This window comes from Gallus gallus, chromosome 1 (genome assembly GCF_016699485.2).
Source record: "Gallus gallus isolate bGalGal1 chromosome 1, bGalGal1.mat.broiler.GRCg7b, whole genome shotgun sequence".
Classification (NCBI taxonomy): domain Eukaryota; kingdom Metazoa; phylum Chordata; class Aves; order Galliformes; family Phasianidae; genus Gallus; species Gallus gallus.
Genome location: NC_052532.1, coordinates 196,095,201 through 196,121,051, shown reverse-complemented (window position 1 = coordinate 196,121,051; position 25,851 = coordinate 196,095,201). Strand labels below are relative to the sequence as shown.

The 25,851-nt window shown below is 63.8% G+C and overlaps 4 protein-coding genes and 2 non-coding genes across 9 annotated transcripts; 1 reads left to right on the top strand and 5 right to left on the bottom strand.

Moving 5' to 3' along the window:
- Positions 1–1,709: 1,709 nt before the first annotated feature.
- CCKBR (cholecystokinin B receptor) lies at positions 1,710–4,090 on the bottom strand. Its single transcript, NM_001001742.1, is given in 5 exon segments — positions 1,710–2,266; positions 2,560–2,687; positions 2,756–3,020; positions 3,089–3,340; positions 3,885–4,090. Coding segments are annotated over 5 exon segments (1,311 nt in total). The 5' UTR covers positions 4,042–4,090; the 3' UTR covers positions 1,710–1,757.
- A 1,383-nt stretch (positions 4,091–5,473) lies between these two features.
- On the bottom strand, positions 5,474–9,820 carry CNGA4 (cyclic nucleotide gated channel alpha 4). The gene is made up of 5 exons (XM_015280937.4): positions 9,217–9,820; positions 8,988–9,098; positions 8,805–8,911; positions 7,007–7,993; positions 5,474–6,463 (listed from the first exon to the last, which is right to left on the bottom strand). Exons 1-5 carry the CDS (start codon positions 9,633–9,635, stop codon positions 5,643–5,645), a joined length of 2,445 nt encoding a protein of 814 aa, XP_015136423.2. The 5' UTR covers positions 9,636–9,820; the 3' UTR covers positions 5,474–5,642.
- On the top strand, positions 9,792–17,429 carry FHIP1B (FHF complex subunit HOOK interacting protein 1B). Of its 4 annotated transcripts, XM_015280939.4 has the most exons (14): positions 9,792–9,842; positions 10,077–10,116; positions 11,201–11,371; positions 12,021–12,294; positions 12,367–12,969; positions 13,045–13,203; positions 13,271–13,357; positions 13,437–13,604; positions 13,672–13,751; positions 14,423–14,592; positions 14,671–15,594; positions 15,676–15,854; positions 15,983–16,145; positions 16,797–17,429. In XM_015280939.4, exons 4-14 carry the CDS (start codon positions 12,157–12,159, stop codon positions 17,090–17,092), a joined length of 2,967 nt encoding a protein of 988 aa, XP_015136425.1. In that variant the 5' UTR covers positions 9,792–9,842; positions 10,077–10,116; positions 11,201–11,371; positions 12,021–12,156; the 3' UTR covers positions 17,093–17,429. The 4 variants fall into 4 exon arrangements, with proteins under 4 accessions (XP_015136425.1, XP_015136427.1, XP_046762902.1 ...); XM_015280941.4 differs by lacking the exon at positions 11,201–11,371; XM_046906946.1 differs by lacking the exon at positions 9,792–9,842 and having other exon boundaries at positions 10,011–10,116.
- A 5,462-nt stretch (positions 17,430–22,891) lies between these two features.
- On the bottom strand, positions 22,892–25,851 carry RPS11 (ribosomal protein S11). The gene is made up of 5 exons (NM_001030833.2): positions 25,814–25,851; positions 25,431–25,562; positions 24,500–24,575; positions 23,943–24,072; positions 22,892–23,066 (listed from the first exon to the last, which is right to left on the bottom strand). Exons 1-5 carry the CDS (start codon positions 25,826–25,828, stop codon positions 22,943–22,945), a joined length of 477 nt encoding a protein of 158 aa, NP_001026004.1. The 5' UTR covers positions 25,829–25,851; the 3' UTR covers positions 22,892–22,942.
- Positions 23,644–23,735, bottom strand: LOC112531623. The gene has a single exon (XR_003073519.1). It is a non-coding gene; the product is annotated as a small nucleolar RNA SNORD35 (small nucleolar RNA).
- Positions 24,323–24,413, bottom strand: LOC112531624. Its single transcript, XR_003073520.2, has one exon. It is a non-coding gene; the product is annotated as a small nucleolar RNA SNORD35 (small nucleolar RNA).

Here is a 25,851-nt window from a genome sequence, read left to right as displayed (position 1 = left end):
CAGCTCCATGTCTCTCCTGTACTGAGGACTCCACACCTGCAGACAGTGCTCCAGGTGAGGCCTCACAGCACAGAGCAGAGGGGCAGCAGCACCTCCCTGACCTGCTGGCCGTGCTGCTCTGGATGCAGCCCAGGGTACAGTTGGCTGTCTGGGCTGTGAGGGCACACTGCTGGCTCATGCCCAGCTTCCATCTGTCAGCACCCCCAGGCCTCTTTTGGTAGGGCTGCACTCAATCCTTTCATCCCCCAGCTTCTATTGGTAACGGGGGTTGCTTTAACCCGGGTGCAGACCTTGAAGTTGGCTTTGTTGAACCTTATGAGGCTCACCTGGCCCCACTGCTCAGCCTGTCTGGGTCCCTCTGGATGGCATCCCATCCCTCTGCTGTGTCACTGCACCCCACAGCTCAGGGTCAGCAGCAAACTGCTGAGGGTTCACCCGACCCCACTGTCGATGTTAGGACAGTATGGTTAAGTTGAGGTTGGATTGGATGATCTTTAAGGTCTTTTCCAACCTGAGCAATTCTATGATTCCGTGATGTCATTGATGAGGATATTAAAGAGCATCGGTCCCAGCACCGACCCCTGTGGGTCACCGCTCATCACAGATCTCCATGGATCCAGCTGGAGTCCTATTTGGTCAAGGGCAGAGATGGAGTCGCCTCGGGGCTCTATGGGAGATGGAGTCCTATTGGTCATTGAGGGAGAGGGCGTCCCATTTGGGGATAATGGGAGACAGTGTCTTCTTTGGGGCATTTGAGGAGTTGGAGCCCCAGTGATCAGGATGGGAAATGGAGTCTGACTGGGGCGCTGTGGAAGATGGAATCCCACTGGGGAGCCCTGTAGGGGACTGTGGGAAATGGAGTCCTGTCGGACACCGTGGGCAATGGAGTCCCACTGGGGAACTGTGGGAGATGGAGTCCTATATGGGCTCGGTGCAGGACGAGTCCTCTTGGGCACTACGAGAGATGCAGCCCCGTTCTTAGGGGAGAAGGCTGCAAAAGGCACTGCGGGACGCGGGTCCCATCGGGGTGATGCAGGATTTGGAGTCCTGCTGGGGCAGTGCGGGATGCAGATCCCACCGGGGCGCTGTGAACGTGTACGAGTGCCGAGCGCGGCTGTGTGCGTTTGCACAGATGTGTGTGTGTGTGTCCGCAGCGCTGCGCTGCTGCGCCGCGGCTGTGTGCGCACCGAGCGTGCACGGCGTGCGAACCCGCACAGCTGCGCGTGTCTGCGGGCAGCGCTGCGTGGTGTGGAGCAGAGTGAGCCCGCGAGGGGAGTCCGCAACACCACGCGCGGCCCCGGCAATGACCCAACCGCCCCGCACCTCTCCGTGCCGGTCCGGTCCGGTCCGGTTCCTGATGTGAGGGACTCGGTGCCGGTGCGGGTCAGATGGAGCGCAGTAGGCGGCACCAGACCAAGGCTTTATTGCGGCCGGAACCCGCGGCGGGGAGCGGTGAAACCGGGGAGCGGCATTTTCCCCTCGCCGCCCCACCTCCGGCCCTGCCCCACGGCCCCCACGGGAAGGGTGAAGGCGGTGCGGGGCCACCGCCGGCCCCGGCCCCGCCTCCGGTGCCCGTCCCGCATCTCCTCGCCCCCCCACGCACGAGCACCGCAGCAGGGAGCCCGCGGGCACCGGGGTGTGCGGGGCGGCACGGGGTGCACGGGGCGCACAGGATGCAGGGATGCGGGGGACGACTACGGGGCCGTGGCAGGGCGCGAGGGAGCTGCCGTCAGGGGGCGGTGAGGGGGCGGGCGGGCTCAGGGGGGGCCGAGGCTGCTGACAGTGGTGTAGCTGAACTTGGAGAGCGATGCGTTGGCGTTGGCCACGTCCTCGTCGGGCGCGCGGCGCGGGCAGGCACGGCGGCAGCCGGCACAGGTGCCCAGGAAGGCGCTGCGGAAGCGGCGGTTCATGAAGCAGTAGATGAGCGGGTTGGCGCAGGCGGAGGTGTAGGACAGCAGGTGGATGAAGGAGATGGGCGTCCCCGAGAGCGCGCGCTGGGCTGCCCGCGGTGCGAAGGCACGCCACGTGTTGGCCGCAAAGATGGGCAGCCAGCAGAGGAAGAACATGGCCACGATGACCACCAGCATGCGGATGACGCGCCGCTTGGCCACCAGCTTTGCCTCTGAGCTGTTGATGCGCGCCCGCTCCTGTTGTGCCCCCGCCGTGCCCAGCGCCCGCAGCTCCAGCGCACCGCCCGGCCGTGAGAGCTGCAGGTAGCAGCCGTCCCCCTCGTCGCAGGTGGGCAACGGTTCTGTGCTGCGCTGGGCTGCAGGCAGGAGTGGCATGGTCATGGATCTGGCACCATGAGGACTCAGGTGGCGCCGGGCACGGCACTGGGAACGGCACTGGGAATGGCACCGGGCACACCACTGGGAATGGCACCGGGCACACCACTGAGCGTGGCATTGGGCACAGAGTGGTGTGGCCTCCACCAGCACGGTGTGGGCATCGGAAAGGGACTCGGCAAAGGGACCTAGTGTGGGACTCAGCCCCTGCTGCTTGCCCTAGGATGAAGGCACTGATCAGAGCTGCGCGGCTCCCCGTTTCCCAGAGCCTCACCTGCTGCTTCCCCCTTGATGTCCAGCTCAAAGCGGATCCCGCGGTACAGCTCGCGGGAGATGAGCCCGTAAGCCACGATCATCACCACGCCCGGAATGAAGAAGAGGACGAGGAGCAGCAGGACATACCTGGAAGCGCAGCGCCCGTCGCCTGGCAGCCCTCGCCCTCCCCACGCCGTGCGTTGCCCCCCACTCACCATGCCTGCCTCACGTGCTCGCTGGGCCAGGCGTGAGTGCACTGGCTGAGGGGCGGGCGGGCGCCGGGGACGGGCAGCAGCCGCGTGGTGCTGTACACAGCGTAGGGCAACATGAGCAGCGCTGAGAAGAGCCAGGTGCTGGCGATCACCCGGCAGGCGTGCGAGCGTGTCTGCCACACGCGGGACTGCAGCGGGTTGCAGATGGCGCTGTACCGCTCGATGGCGATGGCCACCAGGCTGAAGGTGGAGACCGAGACGGAGACGCCTGCGGGGAGCGAAGGGTCAGCGGCAGCGCAGCGCAGCGCAGCGCACGGCCCCCGACCCGCCTCGTACCCATCAGGTAGGCCATCAACTTGCAGACGGCCTCTCCGAAGACGAAGGTGCCCATGAGGTTGGGGATGAGGGTGAAGGGCATGCAGCAGAGCGCCAGCATCAGGTCGCTGAGCGCCAGGGACAGCAGGAAAGAGTTGGTGACGGTGCGCAGGCGGCGGTTCAGGAGCAGCACGGCCACCACCAGGGCGTTCCCGCAGACGCTCAGCACGAAGATCAGCGCGTACAGCAGGACGCGCACCGTCAGGTCCAGCTCTGCGGGTGTACGGTCACAGGCAGCGCAGTGCGCCCGGGAACGGCTCTGCGTGCCAGCCCTGCGCGGTGCCCGGGAGCTCCTGCGGCGCACGCGGTGCCAGGACGCGGTGCCACGCGGGCCGAGCTCCAGCACGGGGACAGCAGGCGGGCGGCGGAAACGCGGTGCTGCCGCTCCCCGGGGCCGAGCCCTGCCTGTCCCGAGCCCCGCTCCTCGCTCGGACGCGCCCGCGGCTGCTGTCACCGGGAGCGGAGCGCTCCGGCGCGGGCATCACCCGGCGCTGGCATCCCCGTGTGCGGGCAGCGCCACGGGGCGATGGAGCGGGGGATCCCTGGGGTTCCCGGGGTTCCCTCCCGCCTCCGCTCGGGACTTTCGCTGCTCCAGCGCAGTCCGAGCCCCTACCGGGACCGCCGTGCGCTGAGCACCGGGGCGATGCTGGGGACGCGGCACACCGGGAGGGAGCGGCTCCGGTGCGCGGCCCCGCGGTGCGCCCCGTCCCGTCCCGTCCCGTCCCGTCCCGTCCCATCCCGCCCGCTCCGCTCTCACCTTTGGGAGCCTGCGGCCCCCGGAGGCCCCTGCGGAGGAGGTCGCAGGCGGAGCCGTTCCAGGTGGGGCCGGTCCCGGTGCCGTTGGCGGAGCCGGTACCGTTCCCGGGGCGGCAGAGCAGCTCCTGCAGGGACTCGTTCAGTCGCCTCGGGTCCATGGCGGAGCCCTCAGAGCCGCCCCGCGCCCATCGCGCCCTCCTCGGCAGCACCGGGGGAGGCACCGGGGGGGCTCCGCCAGGTCCGTTCCGCTCCGCGCCGCCTCGCGCGCTTCGGAGCCTCCGAGAGAGTGAGCGGGGGCGGTGCCGGCGGAGGGGAGCGGGGCGGGGCGGGGCGGGGGCGGTAGGGGGAGGCGAAGGGAGACCGGAGGGGGAGGGGGGCGGCGGGGCCGGACCGGAGCCGGGGCCGAGGCTCGAGGGACTCGAGGCGATCTGAGCTCCCCACCCCGCCGGCGCCCCCCGGCCGCGCCCCGCAGCATTCCCCCGTGCCCGAGCAGCCACCGCCCGCCGCTCCCCGCCGCTGTTTGCGCAGCCCCCCCACGCTGTTTGCTGCAGCTGGGCCGCTCCCAGCGGGGCCGCTCCGGGGTCCCCCGGGGGTGCGAGGCCGCTCCCTCTGCAGCCGCGTCCGGCGCTGCGGGGATCCGTCCCGGCCTCACCCGGTCCCTCCCGTTCCCAGAACCATCCCTGTCCTCATCCCATCTCATCCCTGTTCCCTTCTGAGCCATCCTCTCTTGTCCTCTCCCTTTCCCACCCCCACGCCCATCCCCTTCCCCATTCCTGTCCCATTCTCACCCTGGGTCACCCGTGGTTCCCACCCTTATCCCTGTCCCCATTCTTGTCTCCATCGCCTTTCCTGCCTCCCCCGTCCAACCCGATCCCATCCCCATCCCTCTTGCTGTTCCCATTCCCATTCATGTCCCACACCTGTTCCAACCCTGTCTCCATCCCTTCCTTTACCCATCCCCGTTCCTGTCCTATCCCCATCACTATCTCTGTCCTTGTTCTGAACCCAAAGAATATCCTTGTCCCTTTCCCATCCCCATCCCTGTTCCCTCCTGATCTGTCCCCTCTTTTCCCTTTCCTTCCCTGTACCCATTCCTATCCCATCTCCACCCTGGGCTGTCCCTACCCCTACCTCGGTCTTATTCCCATTCTTCTCCCTGTCTCTGTCCCCTGCCATTCCCTCCCTATCTTTGTCCAAACCTCTCTTCCTGTTCCCCTTCCCATTTCTGTTCTGACACTGTTCATACCCTCATCCCCATCCTGCTCACCTCCCACCCTGCCATTTCTTGTCCCTTCCTGTCCTACTCCATTCTTGTCCCATCCCCATCTCAGTCTGCCCCCGTGCCCCTTCCCTATCACCATCCCATCCCTATCTCTGTCCTTATCCTCATCTTCATCACATCCCCACCCCACTCTGACCAACGCAGTCCCTGTTCCCACTGAGCTGAGAGCCCCCAATCCCCACCTCCTGTGCCCCAGGCGCAGCCCCGTGCAGCCCCGTGCCCCACTCCTGCTCCGTGTCCTGCCCCATCCCTACATCTCCTATCCCGGTTACAACGCCATGCTCCTCGTTTGCCAACAACCACTGCTGTTGCTTAGCAACTGTTGTTATTGCTACATAGCAACTATTGTCACCATCACCTAGCGGTTGTTGTCATTGTTACCTAGCAACTGTTGTCATGGTTACCTAGCAACGACTGTCACAACGCACCGGCTGTCACTGCTATTGCACACTGGGCAGCCAGGCAGATCCCCGACCTTCAGCGCCAGCGGCCTCTGGGCTGCGTGCCCTGTGCCCCTGTGGGACCCCGACCCCTGGTGGGACCCTGTGCACCAGTGGGACCCCGTACACCAGTGGGACCTCGGGTGCCAATGGGACCCCATACACCAGTGGGACCTCGTGTGCCAATGGGACCTCGTGCACCAGAGGGAGCCCATGCACCAGTGGGACCCCCCACACCAGTGGAACCCCGTGCACCAGGGGGACCCTGCACCCTGGTGGGACCCCGTGCCCTGGTGGGTCTGTGTGTCCCTGTGGGACCTGGTATGCCAATGGGACCTTGTGCTGTGGTGGGACCCTGTGCCCCCCTGGGACCCTGTACATTAGTGGGACCCTGCGCCTTAGTGGGATCTTGCGCCTCGGTGGGTTGCCCCTCAGGCCCCCCTCCCCCTGCAGCACGCTGCAACCTGCCGGGACTCCTCTTCCTGCCCTTCCCCTGTCCCCACTTGCCAGGCTGCTGCACCCTGCTCTCCAGGCTCCCGATGCGCAGTGCCAGTTTGAGGGCACTGGACTCCAGCTGTGCCAGCAGCCGCGCCGTTTGTGTCTGCAGAGCCTCCAACGCCGCCTCCAGCACCTGCGCTCGGTGCTCAGCCTCCTCCCGGGCCGCTGCTGCCGCCGCCTCGGCGCGCACATCCAGCTTGTCCATACGCAGCAGGATCTCACGGCCCTTGGCCTCCAACAGCACCCGGGCACTGGGGAATTCAGTCAGTACCTCTGCCAGGTCCTCCTTGGCCAGGCAGAAGAGGTCTGCGTAGCCGATGCTGCGGATGTCGGCTGTGCGCCGGTTCCCCGAGCGGTTCCCTGAGGGTGCATTGCTATGGTTAGGATGGTTAGGAGCTATGGTTGGGATGGGGTGGTGGTGGCATGGACAGGGCACAAGGGGCAGCACCAGGACCAGCCGTGCTCACTGTACCAAAATGTGCCCTGGCTTCATCCTGTGCTCAGGCTCTGCCGGCACTAGCAGGACATGGGGATGGGAGTTGACAGGAACAGCACCTTTTGGATGGCATCGTGGGGATGGTACTGAGGGGATGGTATTGTGGGGATGGCATCATGAGGATGGCACTATGGGGATGGCACTGAGGGGATGGCATCATGGGGATGGCGCTGAGGGGAGAGTACTGAGGGGATGGTACCGTGGGGATGGCACTATGGGGGTGGCACTCTGGGGATGGCATCGTGGGGATGGCATCATGGGGAGACGGTACTGAGGGAACAGCATTAAGGGGATGGCACTGAGGGGATGGCACTCTGGGGATGGCATCGTGGGGATGGCACCACGGGGATGACACCACAGGGGTGGCACTATGGGGATGGCAACCTGGGGGTCAGGCAGGGGCTCACCGGGGATGTTGATGAGGCTGATCTCCCCGAAGTAGAGCCCCTCTCCCAGCACGGCGAGCTGCGTCACACCGTCAGCTCCCAGCACCTCCAGCCGCCCCTCGCGGATGAAGTACATCTCCCGACCCACATCGCCGCGCCGGCACACGAACTCTCCGGGCCCGAAGACCTGAGGGCGCAGGCGTAGCACCAGCGCCTCCAACACGCCACGCTCACAGCTCTGGAACAGGGCCACCTTGCTCAGCGCTGGGAGGTGCACGCTGGCAGCCACCTCGGCGCGCAGCCGCTCGGGCAGGTGCCGCAGCACGACGTGCTCCTCTGCCAGCTTGCGCTGCGCACGCAGGTGCTCGTGCCACGCGGCCACGCGCCGCACCAACCGCCCAGCCACGCCGTGAGCCCGCAGGTAGCGCTGCACCGGGCCGTGGTCCGGGTAGAAGGAGGCGTCGGCCGCGCTCATGTTGGCGATGACGGAGCTCATGCTGCCCATGATGGTGGCGAAGCCCAGCACGGCCAGCAGGAAGCCGGCCGTCATGAAGAGGAGCTCCTCCTCGCGGCGCGGCTCCGGCGTGTCGCCCACCGTGGTGAGGATGAGGGTGGAGATGTAGAAGCTGTGCAGGTACTGCCGCAGCGGGCGTGCAAAGCCGGGGCGGCTCCCGTTGGGGTGCACCCAGGTGTCAGAGCCCAGCCCCAGGCGCACGGACAGCGCGAAGTAGAGGCAGGCGTTCCAGTGGATGGCGATGAAGACGTAGAGCATCAGTTTGGCGATGCGGAAGGCGGAGGGGTGAGCTGTGCGCGTCTCCCGGCGGTCGAAGGCCTCGAAGAGCCGCGGGGCGCGCAGGCAGCGGTTGGCGCGCATGGCTGAGCGCCGGCGCAGGCACAGCAGCTCAATGGGCAGCAGAGAGGCCACGTCCCATGCGAAGCTGCTGGAGCGCAGGTAGCGGCGCCGGATGCGCCCCCGATCCAAGACCAGGATGCCCTCCTCCAGGAACCCTGTGGGGCAGCACCGGGCTGGGGGTGCTCAGAGAGATGGGGGGTTGTGTGGCTGGCAGTGGGGATGGGAGTGGAGGGAACGTGGGCTGGTGTGATGGGGGGACTGAATCATAGAACCAGAGAACGGCCTGGGTTGGAAAGGCCCACAGTGCTCATCCAGTTCCAACCCCCTGCTGTATGCAGGGACAACAACCAGCAGCCCAGGCTGCCCAGAGCCACATCCAGCCTGGCCTTGAATGCCTGCAGGGATGGGGCATCCACAGCCTCCTTGGGCAACCTGTTCAGTGCGTCACCACCCTCTGGGGGAAAAACTTCCTCCTCATATCCAACCTAAACCTCCCCTGTCTCAGTTGAAAACCATTCCCCCTTGTTCTATCACCATCCACCCTCGTAAACAGCTGTCCCCCCCCCTGTTTATATGCTCCCTTCAAGTAGAAACAGGAGGGGGAACAGCTGTTTACAGGGGTGATTGTGTCTGAAGGGGCTGAAGGGCTCTGAGGTGGTGCTGTGTGAGGGGGGGGGAGGTGGGGGCAGAGGGGCGCTGAACGCTGTGTGTTGCCATGGGGCGCAGGGGGGGGTTTGGAAGGTGATTCCCTCCCCGCTGCCTGGCAATGGCCGTGCCTCCAGGCTACGTGTATCACGTTCTAAGTGTGTGCCACGCGTGTGCACAGCCGTGCACGTGCAAGGATGAGCGTCTGCACCCTCACGTGTGGGCACGCAGATGTGCGACCGCACACAGAGGTGAGCGCACCAACACACTTCTTTGCACACTCCTGCACCAACACACACGCGCAGCTGCGCGGGCACTGACCGGTGTGCAGACGCACGCCGATGTCCAGCAGGTACAGCGCATCGCCGACACAATCCAGGCTCAGCCACAGCGCTGCGTGCCGCTCCTGCACCTCCGTGAAGCAGCACCTGGCACAGCCGGCGGCGTCACCGGGCCGTTCCCTCCCACCGCCCGCCTCCCATCGCCCCCCACCCCGCGCCGCACCTGCAGATGATGACGACCCAATTGTACAGCACGGGCAGCACCATGGCGCTCAGCCACCAGTAGTAGCGCTCCCCGGAGGGGTCCAGGATCCATCCCCGGGCTTCGGCGGCGCTGCGGGATGGGGCGCACGGGGCGGTCGGGGCGCAGACACCGCCCCGGGGCGCTGCGCCCTCCCGCCCCGCATCACAGCGCCCCGCACAGTGCCCGGGGGAAGGGGAGCCGCGCTCACCGTCGTCCGTGTCCGGTGTTGCCGCCGGGCTCGGCTGAGTCCCAGCGGCGGGACAGCACCGTGCCGAGGCCGCGCATGGTGCGGTGGGGCCGGGGGGGGGTCCCGCAGCCTCCCGCAGGGCGCGGTGCTGCGGTCACGGCTGCGGGCGGCTCCTGGCAACGGGCGGTCCCCGGGGCCGTGGGGGGCGGCGTGCGGGGAACGGGGCGGGGCTGCGCCACGGGGTGCGGGCGTGGGGCGCGGGGCACCGCGTGGGGACGGGTTCCGGTGCCCGGTGCGGGGCCGTCCCCGGAGCGGGACCCCCGTGGCCCGCGGTTCTCCGCGACGCGGCGGTCGCGCTGCCGCGCACGGCGCCCCGCACGTCCCGGTCCGGCCCCGGGGGTCCCCGTAGCCCCGCCCGCAGCCCGCGCCGCCACGCCCATCTCCGGGCCCCGCCCACGGCCCCGCCCCGTTCTCGCCGCAGCCAATGAGCGCGCGGTGTCTCCACGCGGCCCCGCCCCCCGCGCTCCGGCCACGCCCCTTCCCGGTGCTCAGGGCGGGGCCGCGGGGCGGGGCCGTGCGCGCGCGGTGCGTGGGGCGGTGGCGCGAAGATGGCGGCGGGCGCGCGGGGCCCTCGGCGGGGGCGGACGGTGAGAGCGGGGCGGGCGGCGCGGGGGGAGCGGCGCGGGGCGGGCGGGAGCGGGGCGGGGCGGGGCCTTCGGGGCCGGAGGCGGCGGGGGCGGGGGGGGGGGTCGGGCCGTGCCCTTGGCGGGGGCGCGGGGTGCGGCGGGGCCGCGGGGGCGGAGCGGGGCGGAGCCGGGGGGGGTCCCGAGGGGGGGGTTCAGCCCCGCGTCGGGCTCAGCGCCGCTCTCCTCCCCCCGCAGGAACGGCGCTGACGGCCGGGAGCGCGACCTTCACCCCCAGGTACGGGGCGGGGCGGGGCGGTTCCCACCCGTTGTCGGTACGGCGGCTCCGCGGGTGTGCGCTGCGCCCGTCCCCGCGTCCGCCTCTCCGCCGTCATCTGTAGGGTCTGCGCCATCCCGTGCGGTTCCCAACCCCCCCCCCCCCCCCCGTGCCCCATGGCCGTGGGATCGGGGTGGCTGTGACCGCCCACGGCGCCCGGTGCCGCCCGGTGCCGCCCGGTGCCACGTGGGCCGGCGGCCGTTCCCCGGAGCCCACCCACACCGCTTCCTTTGGGGCTCCGGGGGGACCGCGTTGGGTCCCTGCGGTGCCATCGCCCCAAACGGGGCCCTGGCGGAGCGTTGGGGTCGGTCGGGTTCGGTGCCGTCGGCCCCATCTCGTGGCCTTCCCGGTGCCGGCAGTGCTGCGGGAGCCGCTTTCCCCCCTCTCTAACTTTAGCACCCGCAGCTGCGGTGCAACGGGAGCTCCTCAGCGCGTGGTATAAATACAGCTGGGAGCTGCCCGAAATACACCGGGCGCGATGACACCCCCGCGGTGCCGGGCTGGAACCGGCGCAGCTCCGCGGTGGTGCCGCACAGAGGGCTGTGGGGCGGCCCCGGGTGCCGCTGCTGCCTTCCCCTGCCGTGGTTTGGGGTTTCCTGAAGGGCCGCTTTGACGCCCTGCGGTGCCGTCCGTGTGCCGCCCTCCCTCCCCTTCTGCCACTGCTCCCAAAGCACAAATGGGCACGGGGTGCGTGTGGGGCACAGCGGGCACCGGGGGGGCTCAGTGTCGTCCCTGCCCTGACGGCCACCCCACGCCCACCCCGTGCCCCACAGGGCTGTGCCGGCACCCTCGGGATGGTGGCCGTGGGACGGAGGATCCCAGGGGCGGGGATTGGGCCCCACACCTTCGGTCCCGTGCGGGGTCTGCGGGTGCAGGCGCTGAGCACACGGGGAGCTGTGTGGGGTTGCAGGGCCGTGGCTGCTCCCCGTGCCCGGCGCAGCTCTCGCGATGCCCTGCGGTGCCCCTGGTTCAAAGTGCAGCCCTGGGTGTGGAGCAGCGCTGTGTCACAGCCCTCCTCCACTCCACGCTTCCTTGTCCGCCCCAGCTCCTGTCCTGCCCCGGCTCTCAGCAGCCTCTCCTTCCTGGTGCCTCCAGCAGAGGCATCTCTGGGACCCCCTTCCCCCGGTGCTGCTCAGAGCCTTCTCATCCGTTGCCCTGCGCTGGGACACGGTGGTGCCTCTGGGTTCCAGCTGTGCCCGTGAGGTCTCTCTCCCAGGTGGGTGACGTCCCTCTGCCCGCTGCCTCCTGGCTCTGGGGTTGCTCCTTCTGGCTCTGTCCCTCTGGGCTGTGCCGTGGGGGTGGCTGTGCGTGAGGCCTGATGGCCGCGCTGTGCAGCTCCACGGCCATCCCCATAGCAGTGTGGCAGCAGCAGTTCCTTCACCCTCCCCCCCGGCCGTGCCCAGGGTCACGGTGTGTGACTCACCGTGTGGGAGCTGTGGCTCTCTGTCACCTCCATCGCTCCTTACAGAGGCACCCACAGAGCAGTGCCACCCCCAGAGCTGCCCACAGGAGGTTGGGTGCGGTGTGGGGCTGCACTGGGGCAGGAGGAGTGCTGGGGGGGGTGATGGAATGGTGCTGGGATGGTGTCAGAGTGGTGCTGGAGTGGTGTTGAAATGGTGCCTGGATGGTTCTGGGGTGGTACTGGGGTGGTACTGGGATGGTGCCAGAATGGTGCTGGGTTGGCGTTGGGATAGTGCTGGGGTGGTACCGGAATGGTACTGGGGTGGTGCTGGATGGTGCTGGGATGATGCTGGGGAGGTGCTGGGGTGGTGTCAGAATGATGCTGGGCTGGTACTGGAATGGCACTGGGGTGGTGCTGGGATGGTGCTGCTGCCCCTTCCCTGTGCTGAACGCTCTCCCCACAGCCCAGCAGCATGGAGTGTGTGGCCCTACCCGCTGCCCGCCACCCCGTGCCTGCACGGCACCGCACAGACATCGGATCGGGCCGGGCCTGCGGGGCACCACACCGCTGCCCCTGAGCCGTGCCCCCACCACGTCCCCATGGAGAGGATGAGCTGGCTGAGCAAACTGACCCCGCGTGGGGTTGGGCAGCGTGCTGCCCGCAGCGCCAGCCTGCAGAGCCCCGTCACCGCCGACCCCGAGACCTGCCTGATGGTCTTCAAGAACCACTGGGCGCAGGTGAGCCGGCGCCGGGCGGTGGGCGCGGGGCGTCCCTCGGGGTGGGCGCTGAGCGCTCCGCTCTGCCCGCAGGTGCTGCGCATCCTGGAGCGCCGCGGCTGCACGCCGGCCCCCGATGACCTGAGCGCGGTGCGTAACAACACCTACCAGCTGCTGAACCTGCTGGCCGAGGACCGGCCGCGCGGCGACGCCAACGCGGGGCCCATCCTGGAGTTCGTGGTGGCCGAGAATCTGCTGGAGCGGCTGCTGGGCTGGCACCTGCAGGGCGACTTCGGCGAGGAGCGCAAGGTGGAGCAGCTCAAGCTGTATGAGATGCTCATCAGCCAGGCCCGGCAGCCCCTCCTGCGGCACCGCGCCGTGCTTACGCCGCTGCTGCGCCTGCTCAGCCTCTGCGCCGAGCCCACCTCCGCGCCGCTGGAGAACAGCCTGGTGCTGCTGCTCAACCAGCTCTGCGTCTCGGTGGCCAAAGAGCCCGCCATCCTGGAGCTCTTCTTTCACAGCCACACCGACCAGGGCCCCGCCAACCTCATCATCTTCTCCCTCCTCATCCCTTTCATCCACCACGAGGGCGTGCTGGGGCAGCAGGCCCGTGATGCGCTGCTGCTCATCATGGCCATGTCGGCCAGCAACCACGCCGTCGCCAAGTCCATCACCGACAATTCCTACTTCTGCCCGGTAAGGCTGGCGCGGGGCCGGAGCTGCTGGCTGCTTTATGCCCAGGACTACCACGCTCAGTGCTCGTACCCACAGGTCCTGGCCACGGGGCTGAGTGCGCTGTACTCCTCGCTGCCCCGCAAGATCGAGGTGTGCGGGGACGACTGGCACTGCCTGCGCCGCGAGGACTGGATCGGGGTCTCCTCCCTCGTGCTGTTCATGAACTCATTGGAATTCTGTAACGCCGTCATCCAGGTGGGGCTCTCGGTGACGTGGGGCAATGCGGGCTGGCACGGGCAGCCCTGACCCCTGCACCCTGCAGGTCGCCCACCCACTGGTGCAGAAGCAGTTGGTGGATTACGTGCACAACGGGTTCCTGGTGCCTGTCATGGGGCCGGCGCTGCACAAGGTAGGGGCACCCCGCTGGTGGTGCCGTGGGGCACGCTGCGGCGCACCCGGAGCGCTTCCAGCTGCTGCTCCCCATGCAGACCTCCATCGAGGAGATGATCGCCAGCACCGCCTACCTGGACCTGTTCCTGCGCAGCGTCAGTGAGACGGCGCTGCTGAAGACCTTCCTGCGCTTCGTGCTGCTGCACCGCCACGACAACGCCACCATCCTCGACACGCTCGTCAGCCGCATCAACAGCAACTCACGGGTGAGTGGTGGGGCAGGGCGTGGGGGGTCCCCAACATGCAGCTGCCTCACGTCTTCTCCATTCCCAGCTCTGCATGGTGTCCCTGAGCCTCTTCCGGACGCTGCTCAGTCTCAACTGTGAGGACGTGATGCTGCAGCTGGTGCTCAGGTACTGTGCTGCTGTGCTGGGGTGGGGCATCGCCCTGTGGGCACTGGGATGAGGCATGGCCGTGGCATGCAGGGACATGGGGTGCATCTCCAGAGGATGGGATGTAGGATGGGATGGGGCTGGGGGCATCCCCAGGGATGGGGCTGGGATGGTGCTACATGGGCACTGGGATGGGCATGGCTGTGTCCCGTGGGGCGCACATGGGGTCTGATGAGCAGTATGAGACAGGGCTGGGGTGTCACCATGGGTGCTGGGAAGGGCACAGCTGTGTCCCAGGGGTGGCATCTCCAGGGGGTTCAGTGGCAGGATGGCAGAGGGCTGGGGCGTCACCATGTGGGTGCTGGATAGGCACAGCTGTGGCCTGAGGGTGGCAACTCCAGGGGATCCAGTGGCAGGATGAGATGGGGCTGGGACATTGCCACGTGGGCACTAGAATCAGACATGGCTGTGGCATGCAAGGGCTTTTATGGGGGACATACCCAGGGGGTCTGGTGGCAGTATGTGTTGGGGCAGGGATATCATCATGCTGGTACAGTGATGGGCACAGCTGTATCCCATAGGGGACATTTCCAGGGGTTGACATGACATGGCAGAATGGCATGGTGCTGGTGCCTGCTGCCCATGCCCTGCTGTCCCGTTGCGTCCTCGCTCACAGCCCTGCATCCCACCAGGTACCTGCTGCCCTGCAGCCACGTCATGCTGAGCCAGAAGCGGGCGGTGCGGGACCTGGACATCTACGGCAAGACGGCCGCCAAGTTCCTCTCACTCATCCCGCGCTGCTGCCGCCCTGAGAATGTACCACTGCCAGAGCGCGACGAGGAGCACACGGCATGGGCAAAGGGTACGGCATCAGCACTGCAGGTCCGCACAGTGCCTCACCCCCGGTCCCACACTGCTGAGCACCGTCTCCTCTCCATAGGGCAGAGCAGCCCCAGCGTGGATGCATCCTCAGCAGCGCCGGTGCCACGACCCTCCACACCATCACGTCTGGCTTTCTTCATGAGGCAGCAGAGTGGTGGCCCAGAGGCAGCCGGCACAGCACCGCGCTCCCCCGGCACACCGAGTGGCAGCCCTGCGCACCGGGCTACCCGCTGGGAGGAGGTGGCAGAGCTGGACAGGAACTACCTGGAGTATCTGCGGGATGCACGCCGCAGCATCGACCGCTGCGCATGGGCGTGCCGCGTCTGGTCGGCCCCCTATGATGGCGAGGAGCCCGCGGCGCCCGGAACCACCCCTGACGTGGCCCCTCTGCCTGACAGCGCCCCGGGGCCCCCGACCCCGCGGACTAAGAAGCGGGGGTTGCCTGAGGAGGGGGCAGGGAGGGCTCCCAGCCCCAGTGAGCCCCATGCTACGGGGCCCAGCCCTGACGCACGGGACTCGGGGGCACTGGTGAATGGGGCGCATGGGCACACGGAGCCAGGGCGGCCCGAGGGGGACGTGGTGGTGAAGAAAGTGCGCAGGAGTCCACGAGGCGAGAGGCCGGCACAGAACGGGGCCCGGGCGCAGCCTGCGGGCTGGGAGCCCCCGCGCTCAGTGGACTCGCTGCTGGAGGAGCTGCTGGCCAAGGCACCAGCTGAACCCAACGGAGCGGGTGTCAGCATTGAGGCCTTCACCCAGGAGCTGCGAGAGATTGAGGCCGAGATGGAGAACGGGGCCAGGGCTGAGCCGCCTGCCATGCCTGAGCCGCTGCTGTCCCGTGAGGAGGAGGAGGCCTATGCCAGCTTCGCCACTCTGCCTGAGGGCGAGGAGGCACTGGGCCGTGTGCGGGTGCTGGACCCGCTGGCACAGGCCGTGGCCAGCCCACCACGCACTGTGGGGCCGCCCCACAGCCAACCCTTCACAGGTGGGGCTGAATGGGGTGCAGACGGGAATACCTCTATGTCCCGTCCCACGGTCACAGCCTGACGCCTGCACCCACCCACAGGGCCCTTCATGACGGTGCTGTTTGGCAAGCTGGAGAACATGCTGCACAACTCCCTCTATGTGAACTTCCTGCTGACGGGGCTGGTGGCCCAGCTGGCCTGCTACCCGCAGCCGCTGCTGCGCTCCTTCCTGCTCAACACCAACATGGTCTTCCAGCCCAGCGTCAAATCTCTGCTGCAGGTTTGGTGGTTGGGCGCTGTCCGTGGTGCTGCCGGCGCTGTCCGTGGTGCTGCCCGCTGCCCCTTTCCTCTGTCCAATCCCATCCCGTCTCATCCATCCCATCTTGTCCAATATGTCCCGTCCTGCAGGTGCTTGGCTCGGTGAAGAACAAGATCGAAAGCTTTGCTGCCAGCCAGGAGGACTTCCCCATGCTGCTCTTCAAGGCTAAGAAGTACCTGATTGCCCGTGGCAAGCTGGACTGGGCTGAGGCACCGGGTGTCATGCCAGCGCTGCGCCGCTCGGAGACGTTGGGTGAGATGGGGCCAGAACTGCTGCCATGGGGCTGGGGGTACTGCGGGTGCACTGTGTGTGGGGGTGCTCATGGCACTACATGGGGTCTGGGAGCTGCTCTGAGATGGGGAGCTCGTGTCCCTTTGTGTGGAGGGCCGGGGGTTGCCATGGTGAAGGGGCTGTGGCACTGGAATTTAGAAGCTTCACATTCTGTTGCATGGACGCTGTGTGCTGTTCTGGGTGCTGCATGCAAGACTTGGGTCTGCCTCTTCCTTGCTGGTGTGTGCTACATTGCACTAGAGGCTGCATGGCGCTGGGGGCTGCACGTGGCACTGCTCGCAGGACTGGGTTCTGCTTCTCCGTTGCAGCACACGGCTCCTAGATCTCAGCAGCATTGCACAGGGGGCTGCATGTGGCACTGCATGTAAACTGGTCTCTGCCTCCTCCTGGCTGCATTGCACTGGGGGCTGTACATGGCCCAGTATGCAGCCTGGGCTCTGGGTCATGTCGCGCACTAGGTTGTGCCCTGTGTCATGTCCCATGCAACAACCCAGGCCCTGCACTGGGCTGTGCCCATGTTCCATGCCATGCCCCATGCCTTGCCCTGTGCCGTGTCCCAGGCTGTGCCTGTGGCATTGCGTTCGTGGCCCCTCAGCTGACGCAGCCCCTCAGCCCGCAGCCGGAAGCCGTCGCTGGGCGAGCTGATCCTACGGCACACCAACAGCCCGACGCGGGCACGGCAGGCGGCACAGCTGGCGCTGCAGCAGGTGCGGGACGGGCCGGTGCTGCAGGCGCTGGCGGGGGCCACGCTGTTCCGTGGCTCAGCTGAGAAGCAGAGCGAGGCGCTGCGTGTCAAGAACGCTGTGTACTGCGCCGTCATCTTCAGCGAGTTCCTGAAGGAGCTGGCGGCCATCGCCCAGGCGCACGCTGTCACCTCCCCGTTCCTCTCCGAGCCTCCCGAGGAGTGACCCTGGGGGCTGCTTTTTAACTGCGCGCGGGGCACGGACCTTTTTAATTTATTTGGGATGAATGTTCTGCCGGGAGCTGGCCCCGGGCGGCCGCGGGGATACGTGGGGACGGCAGGGCCGGACGGTGCCACCTGGCGTGGGGCGGGCTGGCTCTGCCCCCTGCCGCCCCCGTGGCCCCAATGTCACCCACCACCCACCCGCTCCTCTCTATGCAATGCCCCGCTCTGTGGGGTGGCTGTGGGGCAGGGTGGGGGTGCGGGGCCGGGTGGTGCATGGGGGGCCGGTGTGTCTGTGCTGTGTATAAGCCCTTCTGTAATAAAGGGTCTGGTCGAGGGCACTGCTGCTGCCACCTCTGTGGGGCTGGAGAAGAAGGAACTCCATCACTGGGGTCCCCTTCACTGCATCATGCTGGGGGTAAGGGGGGCTATGGAATCTTGGGTTCACTGAGGTTGGAAAATATCTCCAAGACCCGCAACCCATCCCCACCATGCTCACTGACCACATCCCTCAGTGCCACATTCACGTGGTTCTGGAACACCCCCAGGGGCAGTGACCCCCCAACTCCCTGGGCAGCTGTGCCAGAGCATCACTGCTCTTTGGGAGAAAGAATTTTCCCTAATACCCTTCTTGACCTTCCCTGCATGGGGTGTGTCTGGGGTTGTTGCTGGAGCCCACTGTGCTTGAGGGACCATGAGGCTGAGGCTGGGGATGTTGGCTGGCATCACGGGTGCCGCTGTGGCCATTGAGTGCACTGGAGCAGCTCAGTGAGCTCTTTGTCTCTTTGCCCAGCACCGTGGCCCATTGGTTGCTGGCCCTGTTGATGCTGGTGCTGTGGGCTCCAGCCCTGTGTGCTGTGGTGATTCCCATCCAGGGATCTCCGTCCTTGCCAGCGCATCCTGCACTGTCCACCCCTTGGTCAATGTTTGCCCCTCAGCAGAGCAGGGTGCTGAGCACAGCCCCGTGGCCCATAACACCATGCACCCACCTGTCCACCTCATCCTCCATCAGCATCTCCACCAGCTCGCTGTGGGCTGGATGCACACAGAGGGCATCCACTGAGGATGCGCTGTGCCCGTTGCCATGGTTGGGCCAGCACCACGGGCAGCAGCAATGAACTGCCCTTGTCTGGCCACTGGTACACATGGGTGCAGTGGAGGATGTCCTTATAGGCACCCACAGCACCACACAGCCTTCAGCTTCCGCCCTGTCCACATTGGCATCCCCTCCTGCATTCTCACTCTCCACCATAACATTCCAGATGTGCAAAGGGAAGAACCTGCATGGCTGTGCCTTGGGAGGAGCGCCCCACCGCTGCTGAGGGCTCCATGCTGCCCGCAGCTCTTTCCATGAGATCCATCACATCTCCAGTTCTTCACATTAAAATATGCTGCAGTGATGCTGCTAGTGTTAATTTTGTGTTAATTTCCTGGTGGAACACGGTTCAATGTGGCACCTGTGTCAGTCAGTGAGCAGTACATCCCAGTGCTTGCATCCACCGACCCAACATTCACCAGAGCCTCTTCCTACAGAGCAGTGCTGGTAGGTGTTAATTATCCATGCAGTGTTTTAAGCCTTCATTTGTAAATTCTAACTCACGCCCATTTGAGTTTTGGCATCCATTCTGGTGCTCTTCCTGCCTGCCAGCTTTTTTCTGTAAAGCTCTCACTCTGAACCAACAGATTAATGGGAAAATCACTCATACTGCCCTACTCTGTGGTGTCACCGTGGGAAGTGTGAATGCAGGGCGACTGTGGGGGCTGAAATGGGGATGGGGATGGGATGGAGATGGGATGGAAATGGGGTAGGGATATGGATAGGGATGGGGATGGACATAGGGATGGGGATAATGGGGATGGGCATGGGGATAATGGGGATGGGCATGGGAGGAAGATGAGGATAGGGATGGAGATGTGATGGAGATGAGGATGGGGATGATGGGGATAGGGATAATGGGGGTGGGGATAGGAGGAAGATCAGGATGGGGATGGAGATGTGATAGAGATGAGGATGGAGACAGGGATGAGGATGGGTATAGGAATAGGGATAGGGACAAGGATAGGGATGGGGACAGGGATAGGCATAAAGATTGGGATGGGAATGAGAATTGGAATGAGAATAAGAATGGCAGTGGGGATGAGAATGAGATGAGGATGGGGATGGGGGTAGAATGGGATGGGATGGGATGGGATGGGGATTTACATGGGCTGGCTGGGCCCTTCCCAGCTCTGTGTGAAGGGGCTGCTTGGAGCTGTGCTGAAGCTACCTCTGAAAAGCCCCCAACAATATGGGCTGGGAGCATGTCAGCACTTCCTCTGGTTCATGTGGGTGTCTGTCTTAAAAAGTAAATTAAGGACGGCATTTTGCTCTTGGGAATGTCAGATTTTTCTGTACACACCTGAGAATATTTCAGAGCTCTTCAGTGGTTTTGGTTCTCTCCTTCCTCCAAAGATGCACAAAGCTGAAGAGATCATCCTGCAGGGTAACATCATTGCTGTGTGGTCACTGGCAGCTCATAGGACACCATCAGCACCAGGCTGCTGGCACAGTGCTGGTGGCATTGTGTACACTTGATGGGAAGGGAAGGCGCTCTGCTTTGGTCAAGTCAATGGTAACACAGGTTTGGATTTCAGGGAGCATTTGTCCTATTTAGGACAGCGCAGCAGCTCGGCCATGGCATTATGAAACCTGGAGTGGTGCACCCTGACAGCAAAGCAGTGCCAACAGTGTTGGGTTCTCTGTGGCATTGGGATATGCGGGTTCTGGGGCAATGTTTGAGCAGAGGTGGGGAACAGAGCCAGGAATGTTCTGCAGGCAGTGCCCAGGGCTGGGGTCAGGGGTTCAGGTGCTGGGAGCAGAGATACAGCCCAGGGCTCCTCTCACCCTGCAGAGCTGCAGGAGCCTCCAAGCAGCTCTGTTCCCCCCACACAGCACTGCGGCTCCTGGGGGTGGTGGGGATCCAAAATTAGACCCGAGCAGCATTTCTCATTTTTCTGTCCTGGAAACCACTTCCACCAGCAGAGATGCACAGATTGACACCCAAGCCCCGTGGAGATGGAACAGCCCTGGCGGCTCCCACTGTGCTCCACTTTCCCTGCAGGTGGGCGATGCTGGGGGTGGTGGGGTGGGCAGGGTGCAGGGGGGGGGCCCTGGGCACAGATCACTGTGTCTACTGGGATGCCTAAGTGAACCCGGTGCCCACATGCACACATATGAGCATGCAAGGGCTGCTGGCACTGTGCTGTCTGCGTGGGGCCTCCAGGCAGGAGGAGCTCTGATGGGTCACAAGGAAAGGACATGGCACATCTGTCCTGTGTGGCACAATGCATCCATCCCAGCCACCCCTCTGCAGTTAGGGACAGGGGAGTGGAGTGGGATGATGCACCAGGGTCTGGGGGGGGGGGACAAACCTCTGGAGCAGAGCTGAGCTGCATGCAGGGCACTGTGCGCTGGAGGGGACGGTGCAGGGACCAGCGGGGACCCATGGAAGGCAGCAGCAGGACTCGTCCCTCCCTGGGAGGCCATTGGGATGCAGGGAATGGTGCAACCCGGGTCTCCTCTCGCCTTCCTTCCTGCCCGGCCCTGACTCATTTCCTGCCTGTGTGGGGCCAGGCTCCCAGCACTGTGCCCAGAGCACACCTCGCTGCAGCCCCGCAGCTGAGCTGCATGCAGTGGGGCTCTGTACCCTGCGAGGACATGGGGTTTGTGCAGCAGTGCCTCTGCCTGTCCCATGCAGTGGGATCACAGTGTGATGCTCACACAGATGCCCCGTGCCACAGCATCTTCATGCCACAGCATGTCCCAATGGCCTCAGGGAAAATTCCTCAGGCCTGGGGCTGCTTTAGGGATGTGGAGGAAGGTTGTGAGGGAGGAGACCCTGACCGCAGCCACAGGGAGCTGTGGGGTGCTTAGGGCTGCGTGGCACAAAGCTGATGCTCAACGCTTGGTGCCAACAAAGGCAGCACGCAGGGTTTGTAAGGGAGGAGCAGCTCCTGCACTGCAAGCACTGCCCATGGATGCAGAGCCTCCATCCCCACATCCCAAGCAGGGGGTCAGCCAGCCCACAGCTGTGGGATTGGGGTGCACCCGGACTGTCACATCTGTGCTCTGAGCTCTGTGCCTTCCCCACAGACCCACACTGCTGGGCTGGGGACGGTGCACACTTGCTGCTTGCTGGCCAAGTTCCACCTCGAGACTCACTGGCGTATTTTTGGCCCCACACAGCACGCAGCTCTGCTTCTGTGCTGCCAATGGCCATCTATGGCTAACAGAAGCCTGCACTTCCTGCCGGCTGAGCTGCGGGCTGGGACAGGAAACACAGCTGAGTTCAGTGTCAGTGCTGGATGACAGCGCATGGCAGCAGCTCCACTGTGTGCCCTCTGAGAGATGCATGGCACAGAGCTCCTGCTCACAGCACAGCCCAATTGGGGTCCTGGAGGGATCACTGGTTTGGGGGACCAGGGTGTGCTGGGCAGGGAGCAGTGGGTGTCACTGGGACAAGACCAGGCTGCCCAGGGTCCCATCCAACCTGGCCTTGAACACCTCCATGGACAGAGCACCCATAACCTTTGGCAGGCTGTGCCAGCACCTCACCACTCTCTCTGTGAAGAACTTCCCCCCCCCCCGCCTTGTCCTACCAATATCTACACTTGTAAAAAGTTGATTCCCCTCCTTTTTATAATCCCCTTTTAAATACTGGAAGGCTGCACTGAGGTCACCCCGCAGCCTTCTCTTCTCCAGGCTCAACAAGCCCAGCTCCCTCAGCCTGTCTTTGTAGGGGAGGTGCTGCAGCCCTCTGAGCGTTTTGTGGCCTCCTCTGGACCCTCTCCAACAGCTCCCTGTCTTTCTTGTATTGGGGACCCCACACCTGGACGCAGTACTGCAGATGGGGCCCTATGAGGGCAGAGCAGAGAGGCACAATCCCCTCCCTGTCCCTGCTGCCACACCTCTGCTGATGGAGCCCAGGATCCCATTTGCTTTCTGAGCTGCGTGAGCACACTGCTGCCTCATGTTGCTTCTCATCCACCAGGACCCCCAGCTCCTTCTCTGCAGAGCTGCTCTCAAGGAGTTCCTCTCCCAGTCTGTATATGTATTTGGGTTACTCAGACCCAAGTGCCAAACCTTGCACTTTGCTAGGTTGAATCTCATTGGGTTCACCTGGGCCCACCTTTAGTAGTGACTGAGATCCCTCTGGATGGCATCCCTTCCTTCCCCTGTGACAACCACACCCCTCAGCGTGGCATCATCAGCAAACTCACTGAGGGTGCACCTGAGCCAATCATCCCTGTCACTGATGACATTGAAAGAGCACTGGTGCCAACACAGAGCCCTGTGGGACACCACTGATCACTGCCTCCACCCGAGCACAGAGCCACTGACCCCCACCTCCCCCAGATGTGTCCTACAGAAGGGCTCATTCAGTTCTCAGAATAACACTGCCTGTAACTACTTGAGCTGTGTCACCTCTAAGCACATCTATAGGAAAAGCATTTTCTTGAGCATTAATTCCCACATCCTTGTCAAAATGTGTTCAGACCTCTGTGTGTGGAAACACCACGTGGAACCTTTCTCATTAAATACATACTTAAACTGCCCCATGTACTGGCAGAGGGACAACGCTCACTCCCTGACCCTCACCCACACCAAACCTCCATTTCTCCTGAGCAGTAAACCTGGAATATCAGAACAGTGTCTGCCCAAAACCATCGCATTTCCTCGAGAAACTCATCCATTTCCACAGTTCAGTGTGTTTACATGTGCTGCTGCATTTCTATGCTGTTTATTTCACATCACACACCCAAGGAAGATTTAGAAAAAGGTTTATTCTTCCCAATTATGCTCCATATGTTGGTTTTAAAACTTCTGGAACTGCTTCTTGGTGCCAGCAGCCTTTGTGACTTTGAGGACGTTGAACCTGACAGTCTTGCTGAGGGGCCGACACTCTCCCACAGTGACAATGTCTCCGATCTGCACATCCCTGCAAAGAAAGCAAGAGCAGTGGTTGTGAATTAGCAGTTTCCTGCTCTGCAGCACAGATGTGTGCAGCACACGATGTCGAAAATGCTGCTGTGTAACCACACTAGAAGTGACCTTGCATAATCAGAGCTGCAGAACGAGGAGGTGCAATCTGAAGTGCTGCAGAGATGACTGTGCTGAAATAGAAGCGGTCATCCCCTGAGCTGCCACCAGAGTCTGTCACTCCACGTGAGCATCACACTCAGGACATGAAATGTGAGCATCCCACAGGAGCAGGAGGAGCACTGAGCACCCGAAGGGAAACCCTTCAGCCATCACGAGTTTCCCTTCCAGACCTGAAGCATTCCTTAAGCCAGCACAGCTGGGCTGGCATTTGGGCTACTGCAGGTACATGCTTCAGAAAAACACAGGAGATGGCAATGCCAGCCTCTGAACCTGCCCCATCTGCCCTCAGCATTTCCTTTGGAAACATCAGTCTGAGCTTTCTTTTTTTTCTTTCCCCCTCTATTTTAACTTTTCTCAAGAACTACAGAACTGCATGGTTCTACAGACACAACAGGGAGACGGACTGGAACGTGTCTGATGGTTCAGCAGTTGCCACTGGCATTGTCAGCAGTCCCCTCACCAACAGGGACTCTGAAGACCATCGTGAGTTCAGACATCACCACCAGCAAACAAGTTCCAGCTCAGCAGCAGTAATAACACTGTACCTCCACCCTGATGTGCTCACTCACTCCAGCACAATCTGAGCTGAGCACCACACAGATTAGACACGCCTGTCAGACACACGAGCACACGCAGCACTTCTGTAGCCCTGCACCGTGAGGACCAGAGCTCTGTCCTGCTGCTGTGGGGCAGCGGGGCTGCTGGCACACACCTGAAGCAGGGGGAGAGATGCACAGACATGTTCTTATGGCGCTTCTCGAAGCGGTTGTACTTGCGGATGTAGTGCAGGTAGTCCCGGCGGATCACAATGGTGCGCTGCATCTTCATCTTGGTGACCACACCTGGGGATGAGAGCAGACAGAAGGTGACGATGGGTGTAAGCATTCAGTGGCCGTCAGCAAAACATGCTGGGGATCTGTTTCTAACTACTGGAGAATGGAGACTTTCAGAGGCACCCCAGATCAGCAGTGCATAGTATTTAACACGTGAAGGCAGTGCCCCTTAATTCCAGTAACTTCCTAGAGCCAATGCTGCCTGCACTGCACTGAACCAGCACCCACACTGCAGAGAAATGTCACCAACAGGTCCTTGTACCAGGCATCAGCAAAGCCATGTGGCGTTGTCGTCACAGCCCCTTCACCATGAGGCTTGGAAGACCATCGTGAGAATGGCATCATGTGCAGCTCAAGGACCGCTGCCGCGCTTCCCAGCAGCTCCAGATCAACACTTATGGGCTCTGCTGCTGCTTGAAGGTGCTGCACAACTCACCTGAGAGGATTCGGCCACGGATGGAGACATTACCAGTGAAGGGGCACTTCTTGTCGATGTAGGTGCCCTCGATAGCCTACAAGAGAAGCGATGGTCACAGAATCATAGAATGGCCTGGGTTGAAAAGGACCACAATGGTCATCTTGTTTCAACCTCCCTGCTGTGTGCAGGGTCGCCAACCACCAGAGCAGCCTGCCCAGAACCAGAGTCAGTGTCTGGGCTGACAGCCCTGGCAGCACAGAGGCCCAGTGATCATGCTGAGGAGTTGTGAGTGCTGCAGCTGATACAACAAAAGCAAGAGATCCAAAGGGACCTGGACAAGGGCCCACACGAAGCTAATGAGGTTCAACAAGGCCAAGTGCAAAGTGTTGCACTTCAGCTGGAGCAATCCCAGATATGAGTACAGGCTGAGAGAGTAAGTCACTGAGAGCAGCCCTGTGGAAAAGTGTGCACTCGCAAGCCCAGAAGGCCATCAGCCTCCCAGGCAGCACCAACAGAGGGGCAGTGGGCAGGGAAGGGAATATCCCCCTGTCTGCCCTTGTGAGGCCCCACGTGGAGCACTGAGTCCAGGCCTGGGGTCCCCAGCACAGGAGGGATGTGGGGCTGCGGGTCCAGAGAAGGACACGGGGATGCTCAGAGGATGGAGCACCTCTGTATGGAGACAGACTGAGGGACATGAGGGTGTTCGGCCTGGAGAAAGGAATGCTCTGAGGAGACCTCACTGCTGCCTTCCAGTACTTAAAGGGAGCCCATAAGCAGGAGGGGGGGCAACTTTGTACGTAGGCAGACAGCGACAGGCCCTGAGCAACGGGACATAGAGCCCGGGGGTTGGAACTGAATGACCTCTGAGGTCCTTTCCAACCTCCCCACCCGACGGGCCCATGAAATACAGCGCAGGCTCAGCGCCCGCAGCAGCACAGCCGGGCCGTACCTCCTTGGGTGTCTTAAAGCCGAGGCCGATGTTCTTATAGTAGCGCGGTAACTTCTCCTTGCCGCCCTCGCCCAGCAGGGCCCTCTTTTTGTTCTGGAAGATCGTGGGCTGCTTCTGGTACGCCCGTTCGGTCTGAGGTGGGGAGAAACGGCATCACAGACGGCCTCGGGCCCACCGAGTCCCCACCTCCGCCCCGGGCCTCCATCCCGCGGGCCTCCTCGACACCGCGGCCTCCCCCCGCCAACCCAGCGCTCGGTGCCCCATCCGTACGGAGAACGCCCACCCCGGAGCTCCTGTCCGGCCGCACAGCCGACCCTCCCCCATCCCCCGGGGGAAGCCCGGCGGATCGCAGCCACCGCGGCCCAACGCCGCGCGGGCCCCACCTGCGTGTCCGCCATCTTGGAACGCGCGGCGGAAAAGG